Here is a 10,649-nt window from a genome sequence, read left to right as displayed (position 1 = left end):
ATGGAACTCACTCCCTCAGGCATTCTTTCAACGGCTTGTCAACTCAATGAGGAGACGTTGCACTGCCTGTTTGAATGCCCAGGGTGGTCACATGCGATACTGACTTTGACAATGCTACAGGTCGTCTCTTTCACATTTTTAACATGGACCCCCACCCTACTTTATGACATGAAACAATAGCCAAAAAGGAATTCAATCAAAAATTTCCAACACCAATGTGTGCCGAATTGGTGTAGCTCCAAAATAAATGTTGAAATCTTCATTTCGTTTTGTTTTTTTAATATTTTATATCCAATTTAATGAGAACCTGCGTTTCTTTTGCGTTTTAGTATATTAGTAAAATTGTATTAACTTAAAAAGTAAAGTAGGGCTAGTGAATTTTTAATCGTGGCTAGTAAATATTGAAAATTACTTATCCCATGGCTAGTGTATTTTATAAAAATTCTGGAAGCTCTGCTTATAAATTAACTAAACTTAAGTGTTCATTTTTACGGGTTGAAAGTAGGGTTTGCACCTTTAAGGTAACTGCAAGCCCCTATAGCCACTACCCAATGCTCCCTTTCAACTATGACCCTGGTATTCATCCTGGATAGAGTCGTTGTTTCCGTCACTTGTCATCTCTGAATCAAGTTGTTGCGACGCCACGGCCCCAGCAGCCGCATTAATTAAATCAGCCTCGGCCTCGATTTCACGATGTTCCGTGTCGTATTTTTCCATGACGGCCTTGATGAGTCGACACCGCGGAGCGTCACAGTCACACGGAACCTCGTGTTCGTCTGTACTTTCCTCCTCGCTGTATTCAGCACCGACATCATCATCAGAGTTTTGGAGTTCTATGGAAATATTGTAGTGTCTTTTGTTGCTTTCGTCCTGGGAGAGTACCACCTGAATACAGATATTATCTCCCTTGTCCACAGAAAGCGTTTCTGGAAGGAGAAAAGTTGTCTGTTTCCAGTGGGTGACCGGACATGATGGGGCAGTGCTCAGTATGACAGGGGAGGTCACTTCATTCTCTTTAGTGGTAAAATGTGCAGGAGTTGTTGTCCTTTCTGTTACACAAATCGGTTTGAACAGTACATCAAACCAACACACAAATCCATGAAGCTCCGACGATGAATTAATTGTAAACGTCAACGTACTGGAGATTTTTTTCACTTCGTCCAATGAAACAGATTTTAAATCGATGCAGCAGATATCCTGGGCTGCTGATAACAGTTCATCGGGTGGTACTTCAGTGATAATGGGTTCTCGTCTCGACTTCTCAAGAGCTATGGGAAGAACTGGCGAAAAGTCAAATCCGTAGACACTATTCCAGTAATCAAAATGTTCATTGTAGTATTTTTCCATGCTCGCGGGAGTAATTTTGAGACTTGCATGGGAGGGAACCAGTAACCCTTCTGGCGTGAGGTATTTGTCTCGCGCACAAATCACAGAGTCCAACATAGATTCATGAAATAGGTAAAACCCCATCCATTCAGATACAATCACGTCAACTTTCGTACCTTCGGGTAAAACATCATCTTCGACACGACCCTGAATTACCTGTATTTTCTCGTCAAGACCGTTTGCAACTACAATTTCCCGACACAGTTTCGCCATGCCACTAGCCTCAATGGCATAAACTTTAGCCGCGCCTGCTGCCGCTGCAAATAAGGAAAGAATCCCTGTCCCGGCGCCAACATCGAGTACAACCTTCCCACGAATCTGCTCCGAATTCTCCTTGAAGAACTTCCTGTAGGCTAAAGTCCGAGGTCGATCTTTAAGCATTAATTCATGAACATCTATGTCGGTGTAACTTGTAAAATATTCGTCGACACTGACGTTTTTATTCTCGTCCATCGGTCTACTTTTTTCAGTCAACAACTGATCCGTACTGTGTCCTCCATTTGACAACTCCAATGGTGTATCATTACTTTCAGACGCCATTTTGAAGAGTCGTCAAGGCGTTATGCAATAGTGAGAAAACATCTGGTAAAAATGTGTTCCTCCTGAAAGGATAAAATTCAATATTTTATGGCAAATTTGCTTTAAAAATAGTAGTACTACTTAGTAATTAATACATGTCTACTTATGTATTAAAATAACAAATGTCAAAATTATAATAATTTAAGGCTGTAATTGTGCTTGTATTGCAGGATTGAACCACCTCAGTGGATCCATTCAACTGATTAGGGGTTTTCTCGTTCAAACCATAACAGAACAGAATAGATGTTTAAAGGGACATTCCCGAGTTTGCTGCAATTTTAAAGATGTTATCGACTAACAGAGACATTTTAACGATTGTAATTACATATTAAATATATTTTTCTGCATCAAATATTATTGGCTATATATTAAATGTGTTTCTGATTGTTCTAATATTTGTACTAGGTTAAATTTCATCGTATTTCCTAAAATATAGTTTTTTCGTACATACGAAATTATTTGAAGACAAATTCCAGTTTGGGCTTCTTATAAATGTTCAGACGACCAGAAACACATTGAACATACAGATACTGATATTCTAAACAAGAAAATATATTTAATATGCAAGTTTAATCGCAGAAATATTTTATTAGTCGGAAACATCTTACAATGCAGCAAACTCAGGAATGTCTCTTTAACTATTTAACTAGCACAAAAAATACATCGACTATTGGGTGTCAAACTATGGTAAATACAAAACATTAACTGGTGATCAACATCAATATAAAAATTGAAACTGTTAAATTAAAACACAGTGTAAAGAACTGTGCAAAAAATACAATTATCACAGATTGATAAAAGTCAGTATCTTGAAGAAATTGCAATGGAAATAAAACGATTCCATCACCTTTCTTTATCCAAAGATATCTTTTCTAGTTTCTTTGCGATGCTTATACTCTACCAAAATGTGACACACTGACAGTACTCACACTGATGTGGAGGATCCTTAATTCAAGATAAATGGATTATGTATGACCGATGCAAGCATGACACAAGACTATTTCATCCTTCCTGCACTGCCTATAGGAGGACTGCCACTCTCCCAGCACTGGCTTGATAGCATGAAGCTTGTTCGCAACTGCACTGTTTCTTTCCAACCAGTGGCAGGATCAAACCACCTCTATGGATCCATTCAACTGATTGTTTTTTTTCTCATTCCAACCAGTGCACCACAACTGAACAAAGGCTGTGGTATGTGCTTTCCTGTCTGTGGGAAAGTGCATATAAAAGATCCGTTGCTGCATTAAGGGAAATATAGCGGGTTTCCTCTTATGACTATAAGAGAATTACCAAATGTTTGACATCCAATAGCTGATTATTAGTATATTACTTAATCAATGTGCTCCAGTGGTGTCGTTGAACAAAACAAACTTTTATTAATTGATAGGGAACAAACCACACCTGCTTTTTGATACAATTTAACCCAGGTTATCCTCTAAAGTTAACCCTGACAAAAGCAGTCTGACCCTAGAGTATGATTGCAGAGTTAAAATAACCATTTCTAAATTAAATAGAATAGAATAGAAATGTTTTATTTTATGAGGCACTCAACAAATTATATTTACAGTTATATATTGCGTCAGACATATTGTTAAGGACCAAACAGATATTGAGAAAAGAAACCTGCTGTCACCACTTCATGGGCTACTCTTTTCGATTAGCAGCAAGGGATCTTTTATATATGCACCATCTCACAGACAGGGTAGTACATACCACAACCTTTGATATACCAGTTGTGGTGCACTGGCTGTAACGAGAAATAACCCAAAGGACCCACCGATGGGGATCGATCCCACACCAACTGCACATCGAGTGAGCGCTGTACCACTGGGCTACGTCCCGCCCCCATTTTTAAATTAAGTTCTGTCTTTTTACAATATACAGGTGGGACGTATCCCAGTAGTACTAGTAAAGCGCTCCCTGGATGTGTGGTGGGCCCATTGGGCGATTTCTTATTCCAGCCAGTGCACGAATAGTATATCAAAGGCTGTGGTATGTGCTATCCTGTTTGTGGGATGGTGCATATAAAAGATCCCTTGCTACTAATGGAAAAATGTAGCGGGTTTCCTCTCTAACACTAAATGTCAAAATTACCAAATGTTTCACAATGTCACATCCAATAGCTGATGATTAATAAATCAATATGCTCTAGTGGTGTCGTTAAACAAAAACAAACTTTTATGAAGTTTTAAACTTTTACCATGTAGGCAGGCCTTAAAGCATATTGTACAACTATTCGAATTAATAAATTAGTGACAACTATTTTAAAATTGGGACAACCATTTACCAATATTAAATTACATCATGAACACATATATGAAAAAAACAAGAGGATTAATTTTACATAAAATGGGAGTAAAAATATGTAATACATCAGTAGGCTATAGGGGTGGGATGTAGTCCGGTGGGATGTAGTCCAGTGGTAAAGCGCTCGCTTGATGCGTGGTTGGTTTAGGATCGATCCCAATCGGTAGCCCCATTGGGTTATTTCTCATTCCAGCCAGTGCTCCACAACTGGTGTAACAAAGGCTGTGGTATGTACTATCCTGTCTGTAGGATGGTGCATATAATTATAAAAGATTCCTTGCTGTTAATCGAAAAAGAGTAGCCCATGAAGTGAAGACAGCGAATTTTCTCCCTCTATAGCTGTGTGGTCCTTAACCATATGTCTGATGCCATATAACCGTAAATAAAATGTGTTGAGTTCGTCGTTAAATAAAACATTTCCTTCCTTCCTCAAAGTTACTGGCACATGTTAAAATGTCAGAATCAAAACAGAAGCTGTGATTGCTCCCCACTTCACCTAGAATAATAATGAGAACTAAACAAAATAATAAATATGAGGAACACTTCAAAACTTCCTACACTTTGAAAGTTGGATTATATTTATGAAATCTTAATTGTAATTATCATCACATACTTATATAGCAAATTAAACCCAATCCCAATTCGGGGATATATGCGTGTCTTTTTATAAAGTAATTTTCTTTTACAAATACATGATGATGCTTGACTTACAATAGTAACTTACAAAGACAAAATGTGATCGCCTGTTGTTAAGTGTTGAAATGAAAGAGAAGGGATTTACAACTTACAAACCGACTATTATCAGTATGCGGTCAAAACGGCCCCATGATGAAACGGCCCTATTATCAGTATGCGGTCAAAACGGCCCCATGATGAAACGGCCCTGAACATGTAAGTCAAAACGGCCAAAGAAAAAAGTCAAAAGGGCCAAAAGAAATGGTCAGAACGGCCGATAGGTACTATCACGTTAAATTAATTCCCATTAGTAATAATTAGTAATCAATATAGCCTATATGACAGGCAGTTCAAAAATATATATAAAAACAACCAAAACAAAGGAATCACTGGTAACAATTTATTAGCCTACACAACGCAATTTACTATTGTAATTAAGACCACCAATTAACATTTTATTTAACACACTGATAGACCGACCCAGCCGTGCCCCCCGGACGAGTTCCATGTGGCACTACTCGTCGGGGTGTCGTGCGTGCCCGCCCTGTAATTCATTATTTTAATAATTCAATCTCAGAAAGGGAAGGCGTGGGGGGGGGTAGGTAGTGGACCATCTAGGCTTTCCACAACGGGCCTGTTCCCCAATTTACTAATATAATTAAGACCACCAATTGACCTTGTATTTGAAAAGACCGATAGACCGATCTTTGATACCGTCATGATCAACACACATCCTTATTTTGAAGGACGCATCAAGACTCTCCTGCATTTCTCGACACTTGTGTAGATGAAATACATTTTTAAAGTATTATATCTAAGGCAGTCTCGACTTTTTTTTAAGGGCCGTTATGACTTTTTAACTTTGGCCGTTTTGACTTTTGTTAAGGGCCGTTTTGACTTTTTCACTTTGGCCGTTTTGAATTTTTTAGGGCCGTTTTGACCAATTATTGTTACGGCCGTTTAGTACTACTACTGGGGCCGTTATGACTACGATCCCTATTATCGCATGACATATGTGTAGTATTAGCACAATAATAATACTATTATAATATACCATTTACTACATACTATATTAGGCCAATATTACTTGGGACCTGTGATTGTCTGATTGCTGTAATGCATAAGAACTCTATTTTTAGTAAAGCAATAATTAAACACGTGTTCCGTCCACAAGCAAATAATCCATTTTGGATTAAGGGACGTCACTCTAAATAATAAAATGAATTTATATAAGGTCTTCCCAAAAGTTTTCTCTTAGACTGTTCAAGTTTGTTTTGTTTAAAGACACCACTAGAACATAACACATTGATTTATTAGTTATCTGCTATTGGATGTTAAACATTTGGTAATTCTGATTTGTTTTCATCAGAAGAAACCTGCTACACTTTTCCTAATGTAGTAAGGGATCTTTTATATATGCATTTCCCCACAGACAGGAAATCACATACCATGGCCTTATAACCAGTTGTGGTGCACTGGTTGGAACGATAAAAACCCAGTCAGTAGAGATGGTTCGATCCTGTGATGCAAGCACCTCAAGAGAGCACTCAACGAGTCAACCTAGCTAAAACCCGCCCCTTTCTCTTAGAGAGGAAATTTTAATATGTCAATGTTATTGAAATCAGCTGGATAGGCCGATCTATTTAAATCCACAAGATTAGGGTTAATTATATGGGTTTTATGTCATTCAACGTAGCTCATGATCTGAACATATTATTATTGCGTAAATAATAATAAGAAGAAGAAGAAGAAAAAGAAAAAGAAAAAGTTTTGTTTTGTTTTGTTTAGGTTTTTTTGTATCGTTCATTGTTCTGTTTCGGTGATTGCGTCATTTGTGCGCAACAGTACGTACATTTGAAGATCAAGTTCTGAAATCGTTGACTATTGCATTGGGAAAGTAAACAAATCTATGTAACATTCACAGATATGTTCGTAAAAATAAAGTTAAAACGAGCCAACAAAGCAAAATTGAACTTAACCCACTCATAAACACGGCACTTTCTTAATACTTTTTTTTTCTATGATTTCCAAAGACTAACTTGAAATTTTTTTTTAGTTCAAAACTATTTTTGTCTATTCTCAGCTGTACTGCTATCTGGTTATTGAAGAAGAAGTTTGTTTTGTTTAAAGACACCACATTGATTGATTAATCATCGGCTACTGGATGTCAAACATTTGGTAATTTTGACTCGTAGTCAACAGAGAAAACCCTATACATTTTTTCTACTGCAGCAAGGGATCTTTTATATGCACCTTCTTACAGACAGGAAAGCATATACCACGGCCTTTGACCAGTTGTGGGGCACTGGTTGGAACGTGAAAAAAACCCAAACAGATGAACGGATCCACCGACGAGGTGGTTCGATCCTGCGACGCAAGCACCTCAGGCGACTAAAGTCACATTATTTTCACAGCGTCTGCTGACAAAGCTCTCTTTACAGATACTTGCCAGAAATATATGGTCCTTATATGTTTACTATAAATATCTTTCTGGATGTCTGTTTATATATTTATTAAAACTCAGAATGCAGCTTATATTTTGTAATCAAACAATTTTACCATTATAACCATTAATTTGCTCCACTTATAACACGATTGCTAGACATTACAATTGTTATATTCGTTCTCCTAAAATGTTGTCTGTTAACATTGGTTCTCGAAGACGCCATTATTTGCCTTAAAATATTTAAATTCATTTTTATAAGTACCGGTACATGTTTTGTTGAACAAGATATATGTTTTGATAAAACACTGAAAAGTTTTGTGTTGGTTGTAAGCTAGACCACTAAACGTTTCACTCACCGAAACGGGTAACAAAGTTAACAATATTTACGGCTGATGAATGCTACATTGTTGACACATGTGCGATAAACGTAGCTACATAGTGGCCAGTTTAGTGCTCATTTGAAGCGTAGCCAATTGGGCTATTTCTCGCTCTAGCCAGTACACCACGACTGGTATGTCTAAGGCCGTGATATGTGTTATCCTGTCTGTGGGATGGTGCATATAAAAGATCCCTTGCTACTAATGGAAAAATGTAGTGGGTTTCATCTCCATGACTGTGTCAAAATCACCATATATTGACATCCAAAGCTGATGATTAATAAATCAATGTGCTCTAGTGGTGATTTTAAACAAAACAAACTTGAAGCGTAAAAATACTAATAAAAAGGTAGCTATTTGGATAACAACTGTCTGTTTATAAATATTGCTATGCTTTAGAACCGATCGCGTATGCTCACCGAAACTGGTCGCCCTATGATAACAATTGTTAGAAACCTATATAATCTTACAGAAGTGACCTTACACCTTGAGAACCCAGTACCAACCAGCCTAAGGTCAGACGGCTTAACCACTACACAACTGAAGGTGTCTTAACAATTGGCTGTGGCATGTTCAAAGGATGGAGTGCTAGCGAACAATTTTACTGGTGACATTTCGTTCCATCATATCACGTTAGGTACAAGAACCAAGCAGGAGTGTAGGCTGGGGAACCTCCCCCCCCCCCCCCCCCCCCCCCCCCCCCCCGCTGAAGTAAATGGTCCGCTGTTAGAACAAAAACATACAGGTTTATACATATGGAGTTTCTGGTGGTGCAAAAACAAAATAGAAAAAGGGTCCACTTGGTTCATATTCGAACCCCACCCCCAGGTCCAGATCACGCTACGCCCCTGCCATGGGTCTAGCAAGCGACAGCGATGTTTCGCCATCCTAAACAGCACGACTTAGTCTTAAACAGTGAATACTAAGTATCGCAATCATGTAAAATACTGGCTATGCAATGCTGATGCAGTCTTAATCAGGGTAGAGTAGCGTACTCGTACCCGTTTTTGTGGTAGATTTTTTTCCAACATTCGAGACCTTGTATTACAATTATATTATATATATATATATCTCCCTCTCCCCCCCTCCCACCTCTCTCCATATATACGTGTGTGTGTGTGTGTGTGTGTGCGTGCGCGTGCGTCTGTGTATGTCAAAAACAAAATAAAACAAAACAAAAACACACCATAAAACAAACTTAATAAACAACAAACACAAAAACACAAACAAATCCAAAACAAACAAAACAACAATATGTAAAATTGTATGCAAAATTCGAGACAGAAAGGATTTAAAACAACCCAACGACAATCCTCCATTTTTCTTAATGCTACTTGATATTACCTAAGAAATTTAATATTGTTTCGACAATTATTTCATTACACCATACTGAAATGCCTTTTTAGTACCATTAAGTAAAACAAATTAAGAAGAAAAAAACATATCGGAGGTTTTGTGACATCGTCTGTGCGTATGTCTATTCTTTGATTTTAGTAAACCATTCGCTACATTTTGTACCCTGTTCTATACACACTCGTATAATAAACACGTTTCGCTTCCATGAATATGGTCAACTACTTTCAAGCAACAAACAAGTCTCACCTGAAGTTGTAAGTGCATTGTATAAATACATTTGAATAACAAAACTAGAGTTCCACTTCCAATAATTCAATATCGCTGACAGTGCATATGTATGTGAACTGGACTGGAGTCACCATAACACGAACAATGGTGCAACGACCATAAAAGGGACATTAAATTTACACAATAATGTCAATGGCGTAGCCAGCATGAGGCAGACGAGGCGCTTGCCTCATCTGGAATTTCCTCAGATTTATTTTATTTTTCCCATGACACTGATATTTATTTTACAGGTCTAGGTTTTCCTCGGCGTTTTCTATTCTGAAGTGAACAAGTAATGTTCTATTCTAAACAAGATTGGAGCTTGCCTTAAATGCAATAAGGAGTGGTTAATTTTATTTGTTATTTTTTAAACGTCTGTTTGGTTGCTAAAATTCTACATGGGTCTGTACCCTGTCCGAGGGCGTGATTTAGCTCAGTCGATTGAGTGCCCGCTTAAGGATCGAACCACCTCGGAGGATCCACTCAACGAGTGCATCACAAATGGTCAAAAGCCATGGTATGTGCTTTCCTGTCTGTGGGAAAGTGCATATAAAAGATCCCTTGCTGCGTTAGGAAAAATGTACTGGGTTTCCTCTGATGTCAGAATAACCAAATGTTTGATATCCAATAGCCGATGATTAATTGATCAATGCGTTCTAGTGGTGTCGTTAAACAAAACAAATAAACTGTACCCTGTCCAGTCTTCGCCACAAGCAAAATTAAGGCGACCTGAAGATCACTCTCCTTAAATGATGCCAGGCGAGCAATCACATGAAGTTTCCAGTGAAATTCATTAAACATTTTATTGTATGGCGATCAATTTCCCAGTCTTCTAAAACGTTTCAGGCGAATGTGGAGGAGAGCGGGGTGATAACTGTTTTATACAGTTATTACCCACCGGTAACAATAAAAACATGAATAACGTAGAAAAATGTTTAATGCAAACAAATAAAACTAGAGATCGGTTAATGCAGAAGGATAGTTGATGTTATGACTGTAACTTTAATATATTACTTTAATTGTCCATGATTATATATAAACCACACCCACCATCGTTTTGCACGTGTGCATTTTATATAGCTATGTTGTATTATTTATGTTATATATCGCCCCCTACCGACCCTGGTCGGGCTGCCTGTACTCCCTTGCACATGCCAACGCGGGCGACCCCCTCTCCCACCCACTCTAAAACTTTTCCTGTCCTGGACGAAGGAGCCGGCAAAAATCGACACCTGCGCCCAAGACAGGCTTGTGTT

At 38.1% G+C, this 10,649-nt stretch overlaps 1 protein-coding gene across 1 annotated transcript; it reads right to left on the bottom strand.

The window, feature by feature from the left end:
• Positions 1-383: 383 nt before the first annotated feature.
• On the bottom strand, positions 384-6,227 carry LOC121377429 (probable protein arginine N-methyltransferase 6.1). The gene is made up of 2 exons (XM_041505413.1): positions 6,016-6,227; positions 384-1,988 (listed from the first exon to the last, which is right to left on the bottom strand). The coding sequence occupies exon 2, from the start codon at positions 1,924-1,926 to the stop codon at positions 562-564; it is 1,365 nt and encodes a 454-aa protein (XP_041361347.1). The 5' UTR covers positions 1,927-1,988; positions 6,016-6,227; the 3' UTR covers positions 384-561.
• Positions 6,228-10,649: the final 4,422 nt, after the last annotated feature.

The sequence above is a fragment of the Gigantopelta aegis genome, chromosome 7 (genome assembly GCF_016097555.1).
Source record: "Gigantopelta aegis isolate Gae_Host chromosome 7, Gae_host_genome, whole genome shotgun sequence".
Taxonomy (NCBI): Eukaryota; Metazoa; Mollusca; class Gastropoda; order Neomphalida; family Peltospiridae; genus Gigantopelta; species Gigantopelta aegis.
This window is presented reverse-complemented; position numbering and strand designations above follow the sequence as displayed.

Bases quoted from the DNA above. Each gene is read 5' to 3' on its own strand.
- LOC121377429 (XM_041505413.1), bottom strand. From the start codon at position 1,926: ATGGCGTCTGAAAGTAATGATACACCATTGGAGTTGTCAAATGGAGGA.